Here is a 27,199-nt window from a genome sequence, read left to right on the forward strand (position 1 = left end):
GTTGGCACTTAATGATGACTGGCTGGATGATTTGTGGAGGCTGGTGTTGTGAGAAAGGTCCTTTGTTACCTTGTTTTTCTCTATGATCTGCTGCTCCAAGTCTCGGTTTTCTTTCTGTAGTTGTACCATATCAACACAATCCACTTCTCCGTTCAATGTTCTTTCATCATTTGAGAGTGGGTATAAATCATCACTCAATTCCTTTGCTGTTTCTCCATAAACAATTACCTGTCAGGGTAGAGAAAGCACGTCTCAGAGCCTCTTTTGCTATTAGTCTTGGGCTTATTCATGGGGAGAAAAGGTACAAAAATAAACCATGGAATTTTTTTCCCCCAGATATAGGATGTCTGCTCAAATTGTTACTTGATCCAACACACTGTGGAATGCCAGTTAGAAATGAATCCCAATTCTTTGTGCAAAGACACAGAGTTGGTATTTATTTCAGACAAGAAAGGACTCTAAATGGGCAATTTTTTACAGGCCAGACACAAAGTAAGTGGGCATGCCAAATACAACCCAATAAACACCCCCAAATATATAACAGTTTACATCAGGGTACAACAAATTTCAGTCACTGTAATGTTAATCTGCCTAATGTTTTTTAATAGTACTTATTCGATAGCACTGCAAAGTACCCCAAGGTGATCTAGTTTTCTATCATCTTCTTAGTTAACACTGAGCCCAGATCACTGTCCATTTCAAATACTTCTTCAAGCTATAGGCAGTGATAGATTCAGTGGGTTCCTATCCAACTGCATTCTATTCCAGTTTAACAAAGATTGCAAATCATCCGGTAACTTACAAATCAAGCCAAAGATTAGTAATCAAGCATGTATTATGCAAAAGGCACTGGATTGGATGATGAGGATATAAAGGCAAAATTAAAAACAGTTCCTGCCCTCAAGGAACGTACATTTTATTGGGGGAGGATACAACACGTAAACAGTTAAGTTTATACAGGATAATCTGAGGAAAAGAAGAAGAGGAGATGGCAAAGAAAGGCTTCCCATGGGAGGGGGCCATGACCTTAGCCTAGAAGGAAGACAGGGATTCTAAAAAGCAGACCCGAGGAGAGAGCACCTTCTAGAAATGGGCACAGACTGTGCAAAAGCAGATGGACTTCCAAGTTTGGGGACAACAAATAGATTGATTTGGTTGGGACACAATCAGTATAAATGAGAAGTAACGTAAAATAAGTCTAAATAAGTAAGTCTGGAGCCAGGTTTTGTGAAAGGTTTTAACTGCCAAGATGGGGAATTTGTATTGTTTGTAGTTTGTATTATTACAGAGACAGGAAGAAGCCACTAGAGTTTCTTGATCAGGGAAATGATGGCTTTAGGAAGGCTATTTTGGACTGTGTGAAGGATGGATTGAAGGAGGAAAAGACTGAAAGCTGGAAGTGAAAGATAATGAAGACCTAAACTAGGATCTTCTAAGTGGAGAAAATGGAATAATTACTAAGGATGTTAAGAAGATAGAATAGAAAAGACACAGCATTATTGGGGGTGAAGGAAAGGGACAAGGGAAATATAATTTGGAGGTTATGAACCTAGGGATCTGGAAAGTTGGTGATGCCTTCAACATATATAGAGAAGTTTAGAAAACTCATCATTTGAGGTAAGACAGATGTTTTAGACAGATTTGGGGATGTCCGTGGGGCATCCAGGTAGAGATGCTGTTTGTGATGCAAAACTGGGGCTAAGGAGATGGGCTAGATATGTAGATCTACAGCACTGCAGAGGTGGTAATTGAATCCAGCAGAACTGATGAGATGACTAAGTTATTCTGTAGTAAGAGAAGGCAGCTCAAGACAGAACCCTGGGGCAGACTCACACATGGGTGCGAATGTGGACAGTGATCCAACAACGGAGACGAAGAATGAGGTGAAAGCAGTATCCCAAAAGCCTAGGGAGGAGAAAGTATCCAGGAGGAAGGAGCGGTCAATCATGCCAAATGATGTTAAGAAATCAAGGATGAGTAAGAAGAAAAGGCCTTCACAGTGAGCATAAATGATTTTCCAAATTAGAGACTATATTTGAACATGTTTGTAGACAGTGGGAAAGGAGAAATTAAAGCTCAGGGAGATGGGGGAGGGAGGAGAAAGATTGAAGGGACAAACTCTCGAAGGATTTACAAAGGTATGGGATCAAGGGCACAACTAGAAAGGTTTATCTTGGTGACAGACTAAAGCAAAGGAGGGGAGAACAGAGGATGATGTTGAAGGGAGGCAAGAATTTGTGACAGACAGCATCTATATCCCCAGTAAAGAGGTGAGGTCCTGTGCTGGAAGAAGAGAAAGGAACTGAGGAAAGCAGAGTTATGGAACAGCCACGGGTGAGAAGGGTGAAAGCCAATTAGGGGAAAATAAAAGGATTGCTGTGTAGCAGTCAAGAGAAGGGCTGAAATTGCATAACAAATTTATAGCAGACCCAGTCGGAATGGGTGTGACTTTTTCCATGCTATTCAGCATCATGCCTTTGAAAGTTAAGGTGGATGGTGGGGATAATGCAGAGGTGGGTTATGGCAAATGGGAAAGAGAATCATGAGCAAGGAGATATATAGCTAAAGTGGTAAAATATTGGGTTAAGACTATGAACAGAGCAAAGTAAGACCGCAGTCAGGGTAATATACTAAGGAGGGTTGTGTGGAGTTACTACAATTTAGTGAAGATAAACAATAGGTCTAGAAAGATGGAAGGATAGGGGGTTGTGGGCAGACAAGAATTACAGAGTTCTGAATCACAGTAATAGCTCACATTTACATAGTATTTTAAAGTTAGCAAAACACTTTATGGACATTATCTCATTTGATCATGAGGGTAGAACACTTACAGGTGACGGTGAGATCAAGGGTATGACTCTCCCCACTGAGGGGAGCTGAGGTAAAGGTGTAGGTTGTAGGAATCGAGGCAGCTGGAGATGAGAGGGCAGCAGGGATATATTAACACATATAATGAAATCTCCAAGCATAAAGACAAGGGTTGGTGTGGAACATATGACTGTGAACCAGGTCTCAATAAGGTGGATTTCAAAGGGAGGAAGGATGCCAAGTGATGGAAATAGAAAGGAGGTCTGGGAATGGCAGTTAGTCTCAGGGGTTATGACAGAAAGTGCATACTGGGTCAATACTACGGAAAGTGGCAAAGGGCAGTCTTCTGGAGGACTTCAGGTTTCTGTGAGTAAAAAATAATGGAAAGAATATGAGCAGATGAGGTATAAGATAAAGGGAAGTTTGTTAATTATAAATTGGCAGTTCTTCATAGGACACAGTGGAAGGACAGGAGGGGACAGGTAGCAGGGCTGATGTATCTGAGACCTGAACTCATGTAATGGTAGCAGGGAAGAGGCTTTCTGCCCCTGTAGTCAGTGACTCTGAACCACAGAGGTTTGATAAGGAAGGAGGAGGAATTTGCTTGCCATAGGAATGGAATGGAATGCTATTTGACAGGGGTGCCTACCCTCAAGGGTCCTAAAATGGTATTAGGCAGTATCAGTTTGGTCTGAAGCACGAGTTTTGATTCTAGAAGTGAGAGGCCTCATATCCGGAATTTTTTGTGTACAAACTGCTAGGAAGGGTTGTGGATCTCTGTGGAACTATGCAATGTTTTCTATGATCCCAAGCTACTCCTGGATACAGACACCTATCTTTTTAATACTTAGTGTTCTCCTGTTTATGCTATACAGTCACAAATTAAGGAACATCATCAGCTCTGAAAAATCAACATGGTAGCTAACCCAAAATAAAATGAAAAGGGGTGGGGGAAAGTGTGAAGCAATAAGCAAAAAGCATTTATTGAGGGCTTGCTACATGTCAGGCACTGTGCCATGTGTGAGGGCTATAAATACAAGCAAAAAGTAAGACAATCCCTGTGCTCAAAGAGCTTACATTCTAGAGGAGAAGGCAATATATAAAGCGGAGCTGAAAGAGGAGTGAGGGGAGAGAGAAGATACCTGTTCAGGGGAGTCAGAAGCACATCCAGGAGGGAATTTAGTATGGTCAGTCTGGACTCATCCTAAAAAAAAGCTCACCAATGGGAGAAGAGAGCCAGTATGGTGGAGGGGAAGCAGACCGCAGGGTATTGCTAATGGTGATGTTCATGTTACAAGTGAAATTAAATGACAGCACTGAGCATACATGTCCTAGAGACACAGAAAAGGGGGTAGACTGGTCATGCAGCAAAAGTAAAGGAAAACAGACGGATCACCTGACTGATGCAAGAGTACCTATGAAACACTAAGAAAACTAGATCAAGTCTTCTAGCACTGGATGGACACTTTATGGAAAGGATGTGAACAAGAACTCCATAAGGATGAGGTGTGTGGAGGGTGGGATCTGCCTCAATGAAGGGAACAGCCATATTGATACATTCATGCCTCTCAACTTAAGTACTTACACCTCCTTCAAAAGGCCCTTCCTAGTTTTCCAAGTATAGTCTTCCCCACCCCCTAATCACTGGGTGCTTATTTTGTATACATCCTGTATTTCCCGAGCTGTGAACATATTATATTTCCTAGTAGAATGTAAGCTCCTTGAAGGCAAAGACCTTTGTATCCCTGGAACTAAGCACAGAGCCTGACACAAAGCAGACACTTAATGCTTATACTGGAATTATCAAGCCATAATTATTTGATAGCAAAATGTGTAAATACAGGTGTAAATTTCACAGAATCTCAGATTTGGAATAGTCCTTATAGTTAACTAGAGAAACCTATATCTCAGAAAGAATCACCTTTAAAAAGAAATCTGACAGTGGGTCATCTACCCTTGATGTGAGGATTTCCAATGTGCAGGAATCTTACTACAGCCAAAGGCAGCCCATTTCACCTACGACTAGCACTAATTGTTAAGAAATTTTCCTCATTATCAAAACCAGATTTGCCTCTTTCCAGCTCTTACCCTTGGTTTCCAGTTTTAGGTTCTGGAGGTCAAGCAGACTAAGTCTACTCCCTTTTTTAATGTAATAGCCCTTTAAATACTTGAAATTAGTCAATTTGTTCTTCCTAAGCCTTCTCTTTTCCAGGCTAAATATCACTAGTTCATTCAACCAATCCTCAAATGGCATGATCTTGAGGCCTATCATCCTCCTCTGGATGCTTATGAAATGTAGGCTCAGTACTCCAAATATGTTCAGATCAGGGCAGAGTACAGCAAGCCTGACACCTAAGTCTGAATACTATGCCTCTCTTAATGTGGCTTAAGATTACATTAGCTCCTCTGTCTTTAAGATTTTACCTTTATCCCTATTAAGTGTCACTTCATTATATTTGTCCCAAGATTCTAGCTTGAAATCTTTTAGGATACTGATTCTACCATCCAAGTTAGCTCTCTCTCTCCATTTCTTGTCACTGGAAATCTTTGGGAGGCATGCCAACTCTCCCCTTATTCAAGTCACTGATAAAAATGTTAAAGACCACTCCAATCTCTTGGGCATTCTACTGAAGACTTTTCAAGACTACATAAAACTATTAATAATTACTCATTGGATTATGGATTCAAAATTAGGAGGGGTTTTAGACATTTTCAAACCCGACATCCTCATTTTATAGATGAGGAAAATGGAGCCCAGTGGGTTTAAGTGACTTGCCCAAAGTCAAACTTTAGTATTCCTCTGACCTATCCGTCTAGTTACCCTGTAAAAAAGAAAATAAGGTTAGTCTGGCATGACTCATTTTTATTAACAACTACTTTCACCCACATCATAGTCAACTTCTGATATGCATCAGCCCCCCCACCCCCTGTCCCCGGCCAGAGTCCACTACACCCTCCCCTGCAAGGAAGAAAAAGAGGCAAAACCCGATCAAAAAAGTAACTGCATCTGATACCACAAGCCACAATTCTGCCTTAGTCCTCCACTTTGCTACAAGAAAGAAGGAACTGTCCTTATCTGCTCCCCAGGATCTAGACTGACCATTAAAATTAATCTGATTATCGGCTGCTTTTTGTTTTCATTTGCAGTACTGCGGTCACTTTATACTGCTCCTGCTTCTGCTTTCTTTTGAGTTCAGCTTCACTTCACATAAGTCTTCCCAAATTTCTATGAATTTCTATTTGTCAGTTGTTTATGGTGCAATAATATTCCATCATATGATTACACCCACAATAATCTTCAGCCATTTCCCATTCCACTTGCATTTTTTTTTTTTTGCTGTAATATAAAGAACTCCTGTGAAAAGTTTACTCAATGCAGGCTCTTCCTTTCTGTCTAACCTCCTTGGGGTCTATGCCCAGGAGCTAGATCACTGAGTCAGAGGGTATGAACAGGTAACTTTTCCACAGTAATTCCCAATTGTTTTTCAGGGCAGCTAAACTAAACCACAGCTCTACCAGCAGAGTTTTGGTGCGTCTATATTCCCAGTCTCTCTAATCAATCACTAACTATTTGTTAAGTGTTACAATGTGCTAGGTATTGGGGAGACAAGTACAAAGAATAAAACAATCCCTACCCACAAGTTTTTACTATTTTTCCTTTAACATGTACACCTTTATTAAAACTGGTCTAAGTCTGTGTACAAACAAAGTTCCTCCTTTCTCCCAAGTACTGGAACCAATCTCACTGAACTCCTGAAGAGATTACAAAAAAAGCTTTCATTCACATCCATGTTGGGGGGCAGAGAGGAAGAAGGGAGCCATTATGGCTCTGACGATTTTTTTAAAAAGAACAAGTATTAAGGAAGAAGATAAAAAAATTTTTTTTAAAGAATTACATAATTCACATGTAAGCAATATTACTACCTCTTCCCCTGCCCCACTCTTATCAGGAATGATGTAAATAGCAAAGGGCCACGGCTCTAATGGGAGAGACAAGTACACATAAAAACACATATACAGTAAATATAAAGTTAATAAACACAAATAAGTCAAATATAAATATAAAATATGCAAAAAAAGCCAAATATAAAGTAGTTTGGGAGGGCACTAGTGGTTAGGAGAATCAGGAAAAGCAAGGCAGAAACAGAGAAACGTGTGGCAAGTGGGATGGTCTGTTCAAAGGAACAGAGACAGCAGTGTTGTGTGTTCAAGGACCTGAAAAAAGGCCATTTAGGATGGAATGCAGAGTGCTTAGAGAGGTAGTAATATCCGAAGAGGCTATAAAGATAACTTGGAGCCAGGTTGGGTGGGGCTTTAAAAGCTAAACAGTGGGGTTTTATATTTTATCCTAGAGGCAGCAGGATTGGAGTTGACTTGGTAAGAGGCATATGGTCAGATCTGTGTTTAAGGGAAATAATTTTAACAGCAGTGTATAGGATGAACTAGAGTAGTACAAGACTTTAAACAGGGAAGCCAATTAAGAAGCTATTATAATAATCTAGGTGAGCAGTGCTGACATCTGTAAGGTGGCAGCTGTGAGAGCGAAGAGCAGGAGTCGGCTGTAAAATACGCTGTGATACCAGCAATCTCCACTTCTTATCACCTTTGACAGCATTTCTCTTAATAGTGATTTGGAACATTTTTTACCCTTAGTTGACAGTCTGCCTTTCTGCTTTTGGATACTCTTCATATTCTTCATCCATTTTGCCTAATGGGAAATGGTTCTTGGAGCATGACTCGCTCTTGATAAATCCAGACTGGCTCACTGCTTCCTTTTCTAGATGGCCATTACTTTTCTTACATATTCCAGATTTTATTCTCAGGAATCAAAGTTAAGCTTTAAGTCTATCATTTGAAGACTCTACTTTTGACTTTAAAAAAATTGGTCCAGAAGATGGCGGCTGGAAAGCAGGGACCAGCTTGAGCTCCCTGCCGAGTCCCTCCAAAAACCTATAAAAAACGGCTCTGAACCAATTCTAGAACGGCGGAACCCAAAAAACAGCAGAGGGAAGCAGGGCTCCAGCCCAGGACACCCTGGATGGTCTCTGGGTGAGGTCTATCCCACACGGAGCTAGGAGCTGGAAGCTGGGAATGGAGTGGAGCAGAGCCCAGCCTGAGTGGCGTGGACCAACCAGACCAGGAGCCGATCGGAGGGGGCCCCAGCACCCTGAATCAGTGAGCTGCGGCAGTTACCAGACTTCTCAACCCACAAACACCAAAGACTGCAGAGAAGGTTAGTGGGAAAAACTGTGGGAGTGGAAGGAGTTCGAGGTTCGGCTTCCAGCCCCAGGGGCAGCAGAGGTGGGGCAGCTACAGCTGCTGCTGCTTTTGGCCCCAAGCCCGCCTTGTGGGAGGAATTAAGTGGCGGATCAGAGCAGGAGTGCACAGCTTGCTGAAGATCTAAGCCCAGACTGGGTTGGGGGTTCTTGGGGAAGGAGTAGTGCTGGTGTGACAGAGCTGGCACCTCCCCCCCAAACGTGGAACATAGAACTCGTTAGTCTACAAGCAGTCATACCCCACTGAAAAACTCAAGGGTCAAGTTAGTTGGTTGGGAATATGGCCAGGCAGCGAAAACACACCCAGATTCAGTTTCAGACTTTGGATTCTTTCTTTGGTGACAAAGAAGACCAAAACATACAGCCTAAAGAAGACAACAAAGTCATAGAGCCTACAACAAAAGCCTCCAAGAAAAACATGAACTGGTCCCAAGCCATGGAAGAGCTCAAAAAGGATTTGGAAAAGCAAGTTAGAGAAGTAGAGGAAAAATTGGGAAGAGAAATGAGAAGGATGCGAGAAAACCATGAAAAACAAGTCAATGACTTGCTAAAGGAGACCCAAAAAAATACCAAAAAATGCCCTGAAGAAAACAACACCTTAAAAAATAGATTAACTCAAATGGCAAAAGAGCTCCAAAAAGCCAATGAGGAGAAGAATGCTTTGAAAGGAAGAATTAGCCAAATGCAAAAGAAGGTCCAAAAGACCACTGAAGATAATACTACTTTAAAAATTAGATTGGAGCAAGTGGAAGCTAGTGACTTTATGAGAAATCAAGATATTATAAAACAGAACCAAAGGAATGAAAAAATGGAAGACAATGTGAAATATCTCATTGGAAAAATCACTGACCTGGAAAATAGATCCAGGAGAGATAATTTAAAAATTATTGGACTACCTGAAAGCCATGATCAAAAAAAGAGCCTAGATATCATCTTTCAAGAAATTATCAAGGAGTACTGCCCTGATATTCTAGAGCCACAGGGCAAAATAGAAATTGAAAGAATCCATCGATCGCCTCCTCAAGTAGATCCCAAAAAGAAATCTCCTAGGAATATTGTCGCCAAATTCCAGAGCTCCCAGATCAAGGAGAAAATACTGCAAGCAGCCAGAAAGAAACAATTTGAGTATTGTGGAAACCCAATCAGAAAAACCCAAGATCTGGCAGCTTCTACATTAAGAGATCGAAGGGCTTGGAATATGATATTCCAGAGGTCAATGGAGCTAGGATTAAAACCAAGAATCACCTACCCAGCAAAACTGAGTATCATGCTCCAAGGCAAAATATGGATTTTCAATAAAATAGAGGACTTTCAAGCTTTCTCAGTGAAAAGACCAGAACTCAATAGAAAATTTGACTTTCAAACACAAGAATCAAGAGAAGCATGAAAAGGTAATCAAGAAACAGAAATTGCAAGGGACTTACTGAAGTTGAACTGTTTTGTTTGCATTCCTACATGGAAAGATGACGTGTGTGATTCATGGGACCTCGGTATGGGGGTAGCTGAAGGGAATATGCATATATATATATATATATATTTATGTATATATATAGGTGAATGCGTATGTATGTATATATCTATGTGTATATGTCTGTGTGTATATATACATATATATATATAAAAGAGAGAGAGAGAGAGAGAGCAGACACAGGGTGAGTTGAAGATGAAGAGAAGATATCTAAAAGAAATAAAATCAAATTAAGGGATGAGAGAGCAACATACTGAGGGAGGGAGATAGGGAGAGATAGAATGGGGTGGATTATCTCGCATAAAGGTGGCAAGAGGAAGCAGTTCTGTGGGAGGAGGGGAGAGGGCAGGTGAGGGGGGAATGAGTGAACCTTGCTCTCATCAGATTTGGCCTGAGGAGGGAATACCATACATACTCAATTGGGTATCTTACCCCACAGGAAAGAAGAGGGAGGAAGATAAAAAAATAAAAGCGGGGGGATGATGGAGGGGATGGCAGATGGGGGTGGAGGTAATCAAAAACAAACACTTTGGAAAGGGGACAGGGTCAAGGGAGAAAATTCAATAAAGCGGGATGGGTTGGGAAGGAGCAAAATATAGTTAGTCTTTCACAACATGAGTATTGTGGAAGGGTTATACATAATGATACACATGTGGCCTATGTTGAATTGCTTGACTTCTTAGGGAGGGTGGGTGAGAAGGGAAGAGGGGAAAGAATTTGGAACTCAAAGTTTAAAAACAGATGTTCAAAAACAAAAAAAAAAAGTTTTTACATGCAACTAGAAAATAAGATACACAGGCAATGGGGCGTAGAAATTTATCTTGCCCTACAAGAAAGGAAGGGAAAAGGGAATGAGAGGGGAGGGGGGTGATAGCGGGGAGGGCTGACTGGGGAACAGGGCAACCAGAATATATGCCATCTTGGAGTGGGGGGGAGGGTAGAAATGGGGAGAAAATTTGTAATTCAAACTTTTGTGAAAATCAATGCTGAAAACTAAATATGTTAAATAAATAAATTTAAATTAAAAAAAGAAAAAAAAATTGGTCCAACATTTGACTTTTTCCAGTCCTGTAGCACCTCTCCTGTTCTCCACAATCATTCACGAATCACTGGCAGTGGTCCAGCTATCACATCTACCAGTTTTTTTCAGAACCCCCGATGAAGTTCATCTTGGCCTAGTGCTACCCGTGACAGCAGCTAGGCATTCTCTTACTCTCTTCATTCATCTTGAGTACTAGCCATTTAAATTCTGTCTTTTCAACTACAAATATCATTCTCGTTGGTAGAGAAATCAGAAACAAAATAAGTTGAGGAGCTCTGCCTTCTCTATCACCAGTCATCACTGTCCTTTACATACATGCAGCGATCCTATGCCTCCTTTGACAAAAGTTTAAAAAAAACACTCATTATTGCTATTAGTTTTCCTTGCCAGTCTAAGATTACTCTTATCTTTAATTCCCTTGATTTCAACCTTTATGTGTCTAAAAAAAATTTAAGCTGTTAATCTGTGCATTTGCATAGGCTTCTTATGACAGCTCCTTTTTTGATTTTCATTTCACTTCCCCTCCTCTGTCAGAAATTCAAAGGAAGAGGGGTCATTTCCATGGAAGCTCCCTCATTTTCACCCAAATTCTTTTTATTGGTAAGGGTCAGATCCAGTTCTCACTGATTCCTGCACCATTAAGACAAGAAAAAAGTACACGTTGCTTTATTTTTGGCTGACAAAAGTTCCAAGAGATGGAGGTGGTGTGGTACAGTGTGAAGAGCACGGGCTCTGGAGTCAGAGGACGGGTTCAAATTCTGCTTTGGATATTTACTGAGTAAACTTTAGTAAGTCACAACCTAGGTCTTAGTTCTCACACTTGTAAAATGAGGCAAGTGGACAAGACAGCTTCTGTACTCACTCTGTTTCAGCTCTAATGTAATATCCTATGTCCAAATAATTAAGTCCTCATCACCATTAGGTAATAACCACACCAGGCGTGTGGTTTATTAAACTCAACTATCCATTTGTTCCTGTCCAGGTTATCTTTAGTATACTTTAATGACAATGTCATTTTTGGTTTTACCGCCATTAATCTTTACCTATACTACACATTCCCTCTCATTTCCTGGATTTCCTCACTTGAGCTTATCTTAATATACCAAGGCTTTATTTCCTCCTTCTGCTTCTACCTATCGTTTCTTCTGAGTAGGAAAACACTTCCAGTCGTGGAATTCTCATCTTACCCAGTGTCAGTGATAGCTATGAAGTAAATTTTGCCTCCCTGCATTAGGATCTCTTTACTGCGTGCATTTGTGTATAAACATCTGAAGCCATGAGTTTTACTGCTCACTCCAGAGATTTTGTCTCCTATGAATTTCTCAGCACCATTAGATACAGCATCCTTTTTATATGGAAGATGCTTATCTTTTTGGTCTCTAGCTTAGTGACTACACTGAGGTAGTTTTTTCATTCCTTTTCTTTTTAGTTTTGAAAGACTAAACCAACACATTCATACCAGTATTTCTTAGGTATACTCTATCCCTGGCTAGGAACCTGTAATTTCTATATTTGAAGCCATTACCCAAATTTCTTTTAATGGTCCAAAATCCACACTCTATTCTCAGAAATAGTTAACTTATCCAACTGTTCATCTCTCAAATTTGCCTTTTTCTTCAGAAGATCTTGCCTTTGATCAAGAGTGACAAAAAGCAATGCCTGTGCTCCTATGGTATTTAATTTCCTGGCCAACACCTAAAAGCAATGCTTTACAGATTCCTTATGGTAATATCACTTGTGCGTACGTAAACCATCCAAGATGGGTAGTGGTCATCAGGTCTATACAAGGCTTGGGAGGTTCTCCATCATGTCCATGATAGATCTCTATTTCTACCAGGTTGAAAAATAGCTGCCTCTAGATTCATCTCTTCTTCCTCTGATCCTTACTAGAAGACCTCTCACCTGATAGTGACTTTGAATCTACTTCACTCTTCTTTGTAAGAAGGGCCAAGTGCTCCCTGCTCCTTTGGAAGTAACTCATGTTTACCGATCTTCTTCCTTTTTTCCTGTCACTGTTTCCCACTCTCTAACCTACTGGGGTACAGGTCAGAGTTCCCCTTGCTCCCTCTACATCTTTTTGTTTTTACAATGAAGTCATTTTTCCAGTTTCGGGAAAAAATAACCTTCCTCATATCCAAGAAGGCAGGGGTGTTATTTGAACCCTTCACCATCTCTTCTAGAAAGTAAACAAACCTGTCCTTTAAACATAGATAACAATTACTTGACTATGGCAAAAAGACAGTGTACATTCTATGTAGGCTACTAGAAGGCTCCGTGCTCTCCAGATTTCCTAAAAGCATGATCCCGAGTTCTTTGTTATTTTATCTGTTGTCATCAAAACATGTATTTTTGGATTCTTATTGGGAATCGAAGGTGTCGTAGTGGTTCTAGCAGGTGGAAATGTCTATTAGTTGATGGCAGCGATGGGTTACTTGCCAGATCATTTGGAACCTCTGTCACCAAGCCTTGTCTCCAATCCTGGAGTCTCTTAGCTCCTTCCCCTCTAGGGACCATGGGAATTTAGTCAAGATTTGAGGGAAAGCAGATTTCTTTCAATCCTGATTCACAGAGGTCCACCTTTCTTCAGCTCTCCTTGTTCTCCTACCCCCACAAAGCACACCAGAAGAAACTTCTGGTTCCTCTTCCCACTAGGACCAGCCTCATCTTCCACTCAGAGCATGTGCATGGACCTCCCACCATTGCCTTTGTTTTAATCCCTCCACCACCACCCCAACTCAGGAATGTGTAGCTATTTTCACAGAGTATTTTCATAAGAAGAATTCAATAAAGAGAACTCTATTAATTTCATTCCTCAAGCCACTGCAACTATTTATTTAGAATAAACAAATGAATAGTAGCATTTTGAAGCTGAAAGGGACCATAGAGCCTAATGCCCTTATTTTACAGATGAGGAAATGGAGGCCCAGGGAGGTAAAAGGTCTTGCCCAAAGTTACAGGGTGAGATAATGATTAGACTAATTCTGAGGTCTCTGGATTCAGAGCTCTCCACTAACCTATGTCTCCACACCCACCCCAGGTCCAAATGTGTTCAGGAAAGGGGAAAATCACAGCTCTCAGTGACTTCCCTATCTTATGCAAAGGTCTACTCAAGGACAGAGTAGATGATTAATTAAAGTATGTGGAACAAACCTGAATGAAAGGGAGAAGCCTAGTCTTTTATGAGGTTACTTTTGGGCTTCTGAAGGCTCTTGTTCTTTCTTCCATTCCCCTGTCCACATGCACGCTTTTTTTTTGCTCCTTTGATTCCTCTATAGACTGTGCACTAGCAAAAGACTACTGAGTCAATTCTATGTTTGTGGCAGGCAGGTAAGAAGCCCCCTCCACTGGGTTACTGCTTCTGTCTCAACTTTGACCCTAGAGATCCCTTTGTTTCCTCACCAGCTCAACTGCACAGGGTATCTCAGTATATGGGGAAAGAGCACACATATTCTATTTACTAGTTGTTTCAACTTAGGTAAGAGGACTCAGTTTCCCTCTCTGTCAAATAAGGTAATTGGATTATATCAGAGGTACCCAACCTATTAGCTGAGGAAGCTTGAGAGGGCCTGCAAAGGGTCTATAAATCTGTAGGCGCGCCAAGTGCTATTTTTATCTTTATTGATCTCCAACAAAACATACACGACATATGTCAGTACACCTTTCATAGGCTGAATACGATAATGTCTTCCTTGTATGAAGTGATACAAAATGAAGGCTAAGAGACTACAAAAGACATGATTACAACAATCTAAATGAAAATGACCCAAAAAGACATCAGAATCAGCTTGTATACAACAACCAGTCTTAGTTTCAGGAGACTGGTGAGAATATTTACCTCTTTTCTCAATAGAAAGACAATGGACTACAAGTGTGAAATGCTGAAAATGCTGTCAAACATAATCACTGGGTAGTTTGGTTTTACCTGTCTCTGTTATAAGGGAGAGTTCTGTGGGATTTTATTGGGAAAGTGACTGTTCTAAATAACAAAAGGCATCAATAAAACATTATCATAATGTTTTGTACACATATTACTAATTTTCAAATGTATACAAATACAGAGATGGATAAAATAAAAATTCACAATACAGTTCACAAATCCAAAATTTCAATCCCCTTTGCTGAGGGGGAATGTGTTTAAAGCAACAGCCAGTATACTCACATTTGGCTCACCCTGGGCTTGAAGGGTTTCCTCTTCCTCCTCCTCTTCTATCTGCAGCCTCAACACATTCACCTCTTTTCCTTCAGAATCTTCCCTTTTGGCTTCTTTACACCTGCAGGCCTCTATGTCACTCTGCAACTGGTGCATCTGTAGTAGGACAATGTCATGCCCTGGGCCAGAACACAGGGAGGCACCACATGATTCCTTTTATTTCTCTTTAAAATACTGAAAACAGCCCCAGTAGTCATTTTCTGGCACTGTATTTCCCAGACTCATTTGTCCAAAGAATGCTTTTAGGTTGCTATATAAGGAAAAAATCACCTATTCTAGGCAATGTGGGTCTGGGTTATAGAATTTCCTGGGGATAAAACAGTGGGGGCAATGCTGGAGCAAAATGAGAGTAAAGCATATCTATTTTTATATGGAAAAATGTGTTGCATAAAGCAAGTATTTTTGATAAATGACTTCATACCTAGTGTCTCTGTTGATGGCACAGCTTTTCTCCCTAGCACCTAGGCTCAAAACCTGAGAGGCAACTTTGACTCTCCTTCCTCAACAATCTCTTTTATCTGTTCCCTTTTTCCCCACTCCCAGGGCTACCGTCTTAGTCCAGGTCCTCATTACCATCCATCTGCACTATCATAATAACCTTCTGAAGTGGTTCCCCTACACTGTACTACTAGCCATGTCATCTCTGTGCATTTGCTCGAACAATTTCCCATGGCTGGCTGTCCATTCAGAATCCTCTTTTCCTCTTAGGCTCAGTTAATTTTCTGCAGCTTTACTCAATACCCTTCATTTTCTCTCCCTCCACAGAGTTTCTAGAGAACTGTGGATCCCTCCTGTTTCTAACGTCATTCTATCTTATATTACACATACATGTTATTTCCTCACTGCAGAACATAAACCTCTTCAAGCCAGAATCTATGAAATGTTAACATTCTTTCTCTTCCTAGTATCTTGCATATGAGATGGCATTTAAGAAATGTTTTTTAATTGAATCGAAAAAGAAATATTGCTATTATTGAAGTTCCAAACTCTTCTGCCCAGAACCCATGGCTGCTCAATGTCCGGTGCCTCTCCACCTGTCCAGCATTATTTCATGTGACCCACACTCAATGCTCCAGTCACAGCAGAGGACTCACTGGTGCCTGTATTCTTCTGACTCTACTTTTATTCATACTGCCCCTTATGCTGAGATTGCCTTTCTTCCCCTTCCCCTTTTGCTACTGAATTCATACACCTTTAAAAGTCTAAATCAGATGCCATTGTCCTGGAAAGGTATTCCCTGATTTTTTTTGTCAGTAACAAAGTTTTTCTTTAGAATTCACACTACATTTATTTGCACCCACTAAAGCATTTATCATGTATAATTGTTCATTACAGATTTTGTGCTGATGACTTAAAACCCCTACTAGGCTGGCAGCTCCAGGAGGGCAGACATCATGTCTTAGCTAAACTTCAGCTTTGCCTAAAAGCCAGTGTACAGGACAATGTTCTGCATATTTTTTCTGGAGGGTCTGTTAAATGTCTATTGTATTCTATTTTATCACAAAATCCCTATTCACATTATATGGAATGCCAGAAGTTCCAACATAATTTGGGAATAACTATAGTATTTATCCAGAGCAATTTAAAGGATTATTTCCTAACTGAATTTAGGCCTCTAGAAGGAAGTAACCTGGACCTAAGTACTTTGTGCCAGTCTGTATTTCAATGTTGTCCTAAACAAAGGAACAAACGCTTAGAAAAGCACTCATCAGGCACAGAGGATAGAGTTGGCTGGTCCAACCTTTCTTCAGCTGGTCAATTTCTTCTTCTTTTTGGAGAATAGCTTCGGTTTTCTCATTGAGAAACTGTTCTTTCTCATTTATTAATGTTGTTAGATCAGCAACCTTGGTGAAGAGAAAAACCAGTATGTATCAACAGTAGTTACTCTTACATTGAAGCACCACTCTACAATTTACCACTGTTACAATCCCAAAATATCCTCAGAAACTTCACTGATAAGCTCTTTCCTGAAAACCCGATGGACTATTTCTTTTTCAACCACGGATTCTGTGGAAATTATTTTTCACTGTCCCTCTGGCCAACAGAGAGAATCTGGCCAAATCTCTCAGCGGAGCCCTGTCTAAAAAGTGGTTGTAAACAGGTACTCGAAATAAGACACTAATAATCCTAGCTTAAATTTCAGGGCATTGGCTTGCCGGGACCCATTTCTCAAAGGCTCAGTAATTCAGAGATCAATAGGCAACTTGGCATGATAATATTTATAAGACAATCATCAACCTTCCAATAAGGAACACTCCAATAAAAGCATGGGACCAGAGGTGGAAATGACATGGTGACTGTTGGGCAGTAATATGAGTATCTAACCCGACGGAAGCAATCCATTCAATGCCCCATCAAGGCATGGAGGAGACCCTATGTTCTTTGAAAGCTATGCAAGTACAGAATAACTTAGGGTAGCTACTAACATACTGGAAAAGCCTCAATCAAGAACAGGCCTTGGCTATTAGGTGGTAATGAAATGGGCAACAGCATTTCATGAAACTAGGAGGGGCTAAACTCCAGCAATGAATGGAAGTAATGGAACCTACAAAGTCTTAGTTCTTTAACAATACTACAATAACGTTCACCAAAGTATAATCTCCTTTAGTGAGTAAAATAGATACGCAAGTTATAGCATTTTTGTGACCTTCTTCCATATCCCTCTGAGATAAGTAGCAAATAAATAGCAAAGCACAAATACTTAGCGGAGCCAATTCCTATAGCTAAAAATGCCTGAATTAGTCATCTAAATTTCTGACAGACAAAATGCTGCCAGGCTCTTTATCATATGAATGCTATGGTAGAAGTCGTGGCCTAAATAAGTGGCCACAAGTGGACAAACCTGCTGTTGAAGATCTTCCCTTTGTTTCCGGGTTTCTTCCAGTGCCTTCGCAATTTCCACACTAACAGTTTCTCTCTGGCTCCACTCCTCCTACAAACCAAGATATACTCATGAGATTTTAATGCTAAAATTCTAGTTCACATTCTTTTAGCCATAACATATCAAATTACTTCTAAACAACTACTAAACATAGCAATGAAGCAAGAAATGCCACACTGAGGAGACTAATAGATCATATCTCTATATTGGTGTAGCAGAAAAAAAAACCCCAATGGATTTTGAGTCAGAGAAGCAGAGTTGGATACTAATATGACCTTCAGGAAAACATTTCCTTTGGTAGACCTCAGTCTCCTGTCTGTAAAATGAAGGGACTGGACTAGATAATCTCTAGGGTCTCTATCTCTAAATCTTATAATCCCATGAGCTATTAAGGAACCTTCTATGGGAAAACTTTCTACAATGAAAGTAATTTTCCTTAAACACAGACCTAACCCTGTCACTCTCCTACTGAATCAACTCCAGTGGCTCCTTATTACCTGTAGGATAAAATAGAAACTTCTGGCTGTAAACTACAATTTTAGCCTTATTGGGCATCACTTCCTCCAACACTCTGCAATCCCACCAAGCTGGCTTCCTCTCAGTTCTCTGCCCATGACATTCCATCTCCCATTTCTGAGCCTTTGCACAGGCCATCCCACATGCCAGGAATGCCTTCCCTCCTTACCCTGGCCTCAGGGTCTCCTTCTTCCTTTATGATGCAGCTCAAGCACCGTGTTTTGCAGAAAGCTTAACAAACACCAAATTTCCATATTACAGTACATTGTGGAACAGGAGGGAACTGTACATGAAACTGCAAATGTCTATTATATAAACTCAATAAATACAAATTATACAAATATGAGGGAAGGCAGTAGTAGTTGAGGCAGAGGTGGTCACATTCTAGGCATGTGGTAGGGCCAGTGCAAAGGCACTAAGATGGACAAAAGTGTTGTGTATGTAAGTCAAGAGGTCAGTTTGGTCCTTGCTCTTTTTAAATATATGATAAATTTCATATGTAAAACTTCCAAAACTGATTCCTTCTCGCCTTTTATGTTTGCTTGGGAAAACTATCCCCACCCCCTCTCTTCCTCTTTTGCCTCTTTCTCCCTCAATTGGAAAAGAAAAGTAAAACCCTTCTGACAAATTTGCATTGTCAAGAAAAACAAATTCCCACATTGGTCATATCCAAAAATGCATGTCTCATTCTGCACCTTGAATTATCTCTAGTCAGTTGATAGGTAGCATTCATCATTGGTACTGCAATATTATTGGCCAAATGCCTACAACGTAATCCTTCTTTTTACCTCTCACCTCAGAGCCCTTCTCTTCCTTTAAGATAAGATTAAACTGATGAGAGTTGTCTTTCAAAGTTAGTTTTCATTACATTGTTGTTAATGTTCAAACTATCCTACTGGTTCTGCTCACTTCACTCTGTATCAGTTAATACAAGACTTCTCAGGCATCTCTGAAAACAGCTCTTTTCTCAATTCTTATGGAGCAATACTATGTAATTATATCCATATACCATAATTTATTCAGCCATTTTTCAAAAGATGGGTTCCCCATTAATTTCCAGTTCCTTGCCAGTACCCAAAGAGTTTCCAGAAATATTCTTGTACATGTGGGACCTCTTCCTCTTTCTTTGCTCTCTCTGGAGTACAGGCCTTCTAGTGATATCACTGGGTCAGACTATGCAAGTTGAGTCAATAAGCACTTCTCATGTGCTTACTCTGTACCACGCTCTGTGCTATGTACAGTTTAGTAACTTTTGGGGTATAGTTCTGAACTGGTTTCCAGAATGGCTAGACCAATTCACAGTTCCACCAACAATGAAATAATGTGCCTGTTTCCCCATGGTCCCTCAATCATGTCATTTTCCTGTCATCCTTGCCAATCTGATGGGATTTGACGTAGAAGTTTCAATTTGCTTCAATTTATACTTCTATAACTATTAGTGATTTAGAAGGCTTTTCTTTTAAAACAGCTGTTGATAACTCGGATTTTTTCCTTTGAAAACTGTCTATTCATATCCTTTGACCATTTACCTATGGTCAAAGAGAAGAAGAGAATGGGTCTTCATAAAAATTTGAATGAGTTCCTTGTACATCTTGGAGAACTTGCTGCAGAGAATTTTTCTTGGTTGCTCATTTCCCTTCTAATTTTAACTTCATTGGTTTTTTTGTATACAACATTTATCTGTAATCCCCTCTATCCCTTGTTTGGTCATGAACTCTGCCCAAACCACTGATCCAAAAGGTAATTTCTTCCTTCTTCCTTTAATCTAAGACGTCACCTTTCATGTCTAGGTCATGTATCCATCTGGAGTTTCTCTTGTTACATGGTGTGAGTTATTGGTCTATACCTAATTTCTGCCAGACTGATTTCTAGTTTTTTCAGCAGCTTTTGTCCAATAGTAAGTCCTTTTCCCAGGGGTCCAGGTCTTTTATTGGCCAATTCCCTCATTATAAAGAAAATCAAGTGCAGAGAGGTTAAACGATTTGCCCAAAGCCACACAAGTAGTAATAGGCAGAGCTGAGATTCAAACTCAGGACCTCTCTGACTACAAATCCAGTACTCTTTTCCACTGTACTACCCAGGACATTGTAGGGTAAACATTTTCCTCATAAGCAGATAGCAGCACTAACTCATTTGACCAAATAAGGAATAAAAAATTTACCAGTCCCATTAAGTTTAGCTTTGTGATTCAAATTAACTTGCTGCCAGTCACTGTGGCTCAATGACTACAAAGTCCAGGAATGATCATTTCATCACAACACACATTTTTTGTACACTGCTCAAAAAACTTGGTATATTTTGGTCAAACCAAATCATGCCTAAACTGCTTCAGGAAACTATCTTTTCTACATATTATTGAAGAGTTGAAGGCATTATTTAACCAAAATTTAACCAAACACCTTTGACCCTGCCTATCTTTGGAATAGTACTCAATGAAAGAGGGATAAGGTCACTGGGACTCTGGAGGAAAATGGGAGAGTGTACCTTTCTACTCCAGTGTGGTAAAACAGAAAGGGCACAAGAGTTCGATGACGTGGCCTTGAATCCTGTCACTTCTGCTCACCATTGGTGTGACTTTGGGCAAGGTTACTTTTCCTCTCTAAGCTTGTTTCCTCCTTTACAAAATAAGGGAGTTCCAGTTCTAAGTAACAGGAACTTTACCTTCTTAGAATAGGGCCAGAATGGAAGAGGCACCACTTTGGGAAAGCACTGAGTCTTCATAAGGAAAAGGCCACAAAAACCTGAGAGACAACTGCATCACTTTTTGACAATAGTTCTATAGTTATCTCTTTTTAATGACATTTTAAAAAAGAATATTTGAACATTCCTCTACTGAGTTCAAATCCTGTACCACTTACCTACAAGCTGTGTCACTCTGAGATAACACGTAGAGTGCTTTGAAAATCTTAAAGCCCTTTCTAAATGCTAGCAATTATTGTTATTATCCTAACTAGGAGAAATAACACAATGGCAACTTGACAGAATTATTTAATTTAATTCAATTCAACAAATATTTATTAAGTAACTGTATGATGAAACATTGTAGGATACCAACATAGCTGCTGCTGTCAAGCAGCTTATGATCTACTGGAGGGGCATGACATGCACTTACCCAATATGATAAGTGCACAGGAGACATCACACAATGTGGCCTGAGAAATCTGAAGAGGGAAAGCAATGTTTCTAGTTGGGAAGGGATGAAGGAAAACTTAATGGGTGAAGAAGCCCTAGGCTTTAAAGGAAGAGAAGAATTTCAACAGGCAGGTGGGGGTAAGGGAGACTGAAGAATTCGTATCAGGAATGGGGATTGTCTAAATAAAAGCACAGAGGCAGAAGAGGGACAGATGCATTCAGAGGACACTTAGTATTCTGGGCTAGAAGTATTAAAGGCAAATGTTACCCTGTATGTTACTGAAGAAGCTTTGTAACAGTAAATGATGTAAGAAGTATATTTAACTTTTTAGGAACAACATCTTATATGATTAAGCTAGAGCAGGGGTGGGGAATCTGCAGCCTTGAGAACACACGTGGCCTTCTAGATCCTTAAGTGTGGCCTTTTGAATGAATCCAAATTTTATGTAAGATTTAGAAGACCACATGTGGTCTCAAAGCTATAGTGAAATTTGGATTCAGTCAAAGGGTGGCACTTAATCTAGAAGGCCACAGGTTCCCCACCCCTGTGCTAGAGACTACACTACTTGTTTTTTTGAAGAATCACAAATTAGAGCTGGAAGAGGCCTTAGACCCTTAGATGGACAGGGCTTTAAAACACAAAATATCAGAACATAAAACAAACTGTTAGAAACACAGAGACAACCTAGTTTTCAATTCTTTCATTTTATCAATGAAGAAACTGAAGCCTAAATGACTTGCTCAGGGTTGCAGAAGTAATCATAAGTACTTGAACCACTGTCTTGTGATTCCAAGCCCAGGGCTCTTTCTGCCACCCCATGCTGATAACCTGTCAAAAGGATTCACATTGCTGGAAGCATCCTCCTTTAATTTTGTAAATACCTTCAATTTCTTCAACTCAAGCTTGTGGGCTTCTAAAGAATTTTCATATTCATTTCTATTTTCTTTAAGGTTTGCATTTTCTTCTTCTAGCAGTTGCTGAAAATTAGAAAGAATAGGTATTAAAAGAAAAAAGTTTTAAAGGGTTATACTGTTCATCTGCACAATATTGAAGTTACAAGTTCTTTAACTATGGAGACCTTCAAACCAGTATTTTACAAAAGAAGTCACTACAGGATTACCTCTAAGATATAGTGACTGGAGGACAGTAAAGAGCAAAGAAAAGGAACATTCCTAATTATGAACAGTAAATAGTTGGGAGATGAGTTCAAGAAATGAGGGGGATAAGGGGCAAAAACAAGGTAGAGAGGTGAAAAAGAGGGTGTCACAGAGAATAAGAGTAAAGAACCAATACATTTTGGACATGAAGAGAAAGGAAATTTATGTATTACAATATGAAACATTTTAAAACTCCCTCTCCCATTCAAAAAATTTACAAACTCCTACTTAAAACACTGCAACTCAGAGAATGACTTTCCTCACCTCCATGGAAACAATTATAAAAGCTACATTTTGTTTGTCCTTGGTCTGTTCAGCTTCTTGGACTTAAAAGGGAGTACTCCAACATCCTTATGTCAGACACTTTCCTCCACTTACTATCTGGTGGCTTGCTGATGTTTTCTCAGACTCTCGAGCTCTCCCAAGGGCAGCTATTTCAGCCTCCAGTCGATTCCCCTGCTCTGCATACTGCTGCTCCAGGACCAAGATGTGCTGTTGTAACTTATTGCTTTCTTCTGCCAAACTGGACTGCTCAAAACCCAAAAAACCAATTTTTTATTATCTAGTTAATAAGTTCTTAGCAGCTATGCATCAATTTAAAGATCTGCAAAGTCATTTTACCTATGAAGCAGGTATTACAGCTATCATTTCCATTTTACAGATCGAGAGACTGAGCCTCAGAGAGATTGACTAGCCAATGTCAGAGGTGGGATTCAAACCCAGGTCTTCCTGGACAGTAAGCCCGGAGCCGTTTCTTTTAGATTAATCCATTTCTCTTCAAATCAAGTCCAGTGAAGCCCTCCTCATGGCATGCAGGGGACTCTGGGTACTCTAAGGCTAGAGTGTCCAGGACATGTCTGGTAATGGATTGTTATTGCTTCCATCTTCAGATCAGTGTTCCTGAGATGTATTTTTTTGGTCACAGAAACTTATGGGGATCACCTATTAACATGTGGACAGGTTCTGATCTTTGTCAGTGGAAGGGCCCCCCACTCTAATGAAATGACCAGTATTTTGAAGATTGAATAAATATTTAACAAAAAGAATTTTTAAGGGGATCCTTCCACAGGCCTTGGGTTACTGAAGATCTAGTCTCTCCATAGAGATAAGTTGTCATCACACTCACCCAGTGAAATCCAATTGCCACCTCTCTCAAAAAAAAAAAGCACCCATAGAACCAAATGTATGAATTACAGAAAATCTGAGTGTGTGTCAAGTGATAGGCACAGCCTCAGAATAAGGGCAGGGTGTGATGCTTCCTAAATGATCCAAACCAGAAAGTCCCCCTCCTGACACATAACAAACCCCCTTCCTGCCAGCAAATGAGACCATCAGCAAACACTTACAAGCCTCTGAATCTGTGCTTCTTTTTCAATCATTATTTCATCGCTCTTCTTAAGTTTCTCTTCTGAAATTTGTAGCATTTCCTCAAGTTCTTTTACCTAGATGGGGAAAGAAAAGAAATACTCTTCCCTATTCAACAAATGCAGACACCATAAGAGAAGAATGCCAGTTCACAGTCTTGACTTTCACCTGACTAAGGCTGCTTTCTCTTAATCCTTTTATAAATTCTTCTTTTTCATGAAGTAATGCTTGGCTGTCAGTTACTTGACTATTCAGTTTTGTGATCTATAAATAAAATAAGAAGAAACATTTTTCAGTTCAGAGAAGTAGAGGATGGAGAACCTCAAGCACGGCAGCTCTTCCCACTAAAGTGAGGATCCCTCCAAGAGACTGCCATACATACAGCTAACACAGTAAGGCTCTGTCTCAGAGGTTGTAGCTGGTAATGCTGAATCTGCTACCTTCTTATTAGCTGTGTGATAATGGGCATGCTACTTCTCCTTCCTGGGTCTCAGTTTCTTGATCTATTAAATGTGGCTGTTGTACTAGACTGATCATTAAGATCCCTTTGAGCCTGAAGGGACCAGATGGTACTATTCACTGAATCACTCATACTTCTGGTATTAAAAACAATGAGATGGAAAAGCATTCCTAAATTTATAATTCCAAGAGATTTATAATCACAGAGTAAGTTTTAGTCACACAGACACACTGCTTCATAGACATAAAGCCCTTATAATATAAACAGAGAACACAGTAGCAAAAGTACCTGGGTCTCCAGCAGGCTAACTGTCTCAGCTTGGCTGGTCCTAGCAGCCAACAGCTGCTGCCTTGTGTCATCCAATTTCTGCTCTGCAACAGTTTTCTGAAAGAATTGAAAAAAAGAAAAGCAACCACCCCACACACTATTAGTTAATAGTCACTCTGTCTGGTTTTCCGCAAACCAGGCATAGCAAACCTGCAGCATAATCTTTTCTTAATAAAAGTCTGCATCCATAATTATTTGTCTTCACCCACAGGAGAACATGAAGAGGGGGGGGAACAAGTTAGAGAGAGGAGTCTCCAAGTAGCACAGAATGATGGGTGTAGTGTATTTGTAAAGAGCATCTCATCAAATCATAGCTATCTCTTACAAGCAGAGGGAAAAGTGCTTCAGTCCCTGAGAGAAGACTGTGTCGTGGGTGCAATGAGATTATCTCTATGAGAACAGTAAAGCTAAGGAAAACTTTCTTTCTTGATCTTCTGACTTTTAATGTATTCTTTCAACTCTAAAATTCTATGATCCTATGAAAAATCAGAATTCAAATTAAAAAACAGATGAAGCACTTACAATTTCCACTGTACTAGAATGTTGGAAGAAACACAAATTTAGATTTTACATAGTTCCTGCCCTTCGTGGACATTAGACTCTAGTAGGGGATATGACAAAAAGACCAACACTCAATTAGTATATAACACTCACATAGTATATGACAGTGTAATGGTTGGGAGAGCCAGCCCTAGGTTCAAGAAGACCTGGGTTTAAGTCTTGACTGACAAGTCACATACTGGCTATGTGACCCTGGGCAAGTCACTTAACTGTCAATGCCTCAGGTACCTCTGGAACACCAGAAGTCCCAGAAAAAGTGCTAATATGAATAGATAAAAATTCTCAATCTGATGAAATCTCTGGTCTAATCCCATCCCAAAATGTAGGTTCACAAGGGAGATACAAGTGCTGCATGAAGTACAAGGGGGCAAATTTTTTATTCACTGGGGAAATGAAGGAAGCCATGTGGGAAGTCATGAAGCAGATTTTACAAGACTTGAGCTTGCAAGGATGGGAAAAGTAAGTATTCAACAGAAGTGGTAGGTGTACGTAATCACATCTCATCACTACTTCACTCTGACAGTAAGGGGAAGGTGATGTAGATTTAGATTACCTCCTTAAGTAGTTCCTGTACATGTTCCTCCCCTGACAAATTTCCTTCTAGTCTCTTCTCCAGGGACAAAACTTTTTCCTGCAAATGTTCGATGAGTTTCTCTCTCTCTTCAGCCTTGACAGCAGCCTGTTATAGTAAAAAGCAGTGGTTCACCTTCTAAGCAAATCCTTCCCTCTCCTGATATCTAAAAGTTCCTCAGAATTCAAAATCCTCTTCAGAGATCCCAAAAGATGAACTCCTTATTTCACACTAGACCAGGAAATCCTTCACTTGCCCCCATGCCCCTCAAAACTGTGAAAAACAGCTTCAGGACAAAATCAATCACATCTTTTTTCCCAATTAAAGCAATAGGAATTCCTGGAAGAAATAATGCAATTACCTGTGTCCTGGAAACTGGGGATGCTAGACAGGTGCTCCTACTCTTAAAAAGAATTAAATTATGTTTTCATGAGTGAGAAGCCATTTTAATCATCCTATTTATGCTGTAAAAATCAAGACTAGCGGCACTTGAACTGATGAGCCTATGTCCTGAGGTTTGTCTTCATTTACTTAAAAACACGTAAGACTTATTAACATGACCCTAAAGCAGAGGTTGAGTTTTTTGAAAAGTGAGCCATATGACTAGAAATCCATGTGTGTACAGGCTGCTTGAATATTTAAAATAATAATGAAGTAGATATTGATAGTTATTAAACTTCACATCTTTTGCAGTAATCAAAGATCAACTCCCAATCAATTTAATGAAGTTTAACTGTATACAAGTGCACAGCTAAGAGTCCAGTGCTAGTCACTGATCAATCAATCACATCAATGAGGTACTCTTTAGAAATGATGACAAAAGAATTATAAAGAATTGTGGACATACTTAGGGTATATCACAATTCTAACTCTAGGTTTATTTATCAGGGATATCGTTGAAGGGATCCTTATTTTAACATGGATGAGGGGGATGACCTGAGGCCCATTATAGCTATGATTTTGTGAGCTCTTGATGGTAGCTCTCAGCTTTGATTTCAGCAGGTTCATGAAAGGAAATATAAGTATACAGAACCAAGGAGACCCAAACACTGAGCAAAATTTAGTCACACAACCTGAAATGTCTGGTGTTTAGGCCCAAAAGGCTCAGGAATTTCTGTGTACTAGGTAATTAAGTAAAATTTGTTTTGCTAATCACCTGGGAAAGATAGAACATTGAATAAGCCAAAATCCAAGATACTAAAAGATGTTCCAGTTCAAAATACAAGCATGACTATCATCCTAGAACGGCTTAAGTAAAGCAATTTTCTAGGGAAAGACTCAACCCTATAATTTGAGAACAGTTCTAATAAAGTTCAAAATGCAAAAGCAGAGAGAAAAAACACAATAGTCTCATCTAATCTGTGACCACATCATTTATTAACTTCAGAACATAAGAAAAACCCAAATTAAATTTTTAAAAAAGA

The 27,199-nt window shown here is 39.9% G+C and overlaps 1 protein-coding gene across 3 annotated transcripts in view; it reads right to left on the minus strand.

Annotated features, from left to right (window-relative positions):
- Positions 1 to 27,199, minus strand: part of GOLGA1 (golgin A1) — a 63,333-nt gene that overhangs the window by 6,657 nt on the left and 29,477 nt on the right. For all 3 annotated transcript variants that reach the window (XM_036748873.1, XM_036748875.1, XM_036748874.1), the window contains 10 exons: positions 25,758 to 25,883; positions 24,605 to 24,700; positions 24,025 to 24,120; positions 23,838 to 23,933; positions 22,870 to 23,019; positions 22,216 to 22,311; positions 17,647 to 17,736; positions 16,546 to 16,648; positions 14,754 to 14,923; positions 70 to 228 (listed from right to left, as the gene is read on the minus strand). In XM_036748873.1, the coding sequence (XP_036604768.1) occupies positions 70 to 228; positions 14,754 to 14,923; positions 16,546 to 16,648; positions 17,647 to 17,736; positions 22,216 to 22,311; positions 22,870 to 23,019; positions 23,838 to 23,933; positions 24,025 to 24,120; positions 24,605 to 24,700; positions 25,758 to 25,883 (1,182 nt within the window). The remainder of the gene's footprint in view (positions 1 to 69; positions 229 to 14,753; positions 14,924 to 16,545; positions 16,649 to 17,646; positions 17,737 to 22,215; positions 22,312 to 22,869; positions 23,020 to 23,837; positions 23,934 to 24,024; positions 24,121 to 24,604; positions 24,701 to 25,757; positions 25,884 to 27,199) is intronic.

This window comes from Trichosurus vulpecula, chromosome 3 (assembly GCF_011100635.1).
Source record: "Trichosurus vulpecula isolate mTriVul1 chromosome 3, mTriVul1.pri, whole genome shotgun sequence".
NCBI lineage: Eukaryota > Metazoa > Chordata > Mammalia > Diprotodontia > Phalangeridae > Trichosurus > Trichosurus vulpecula.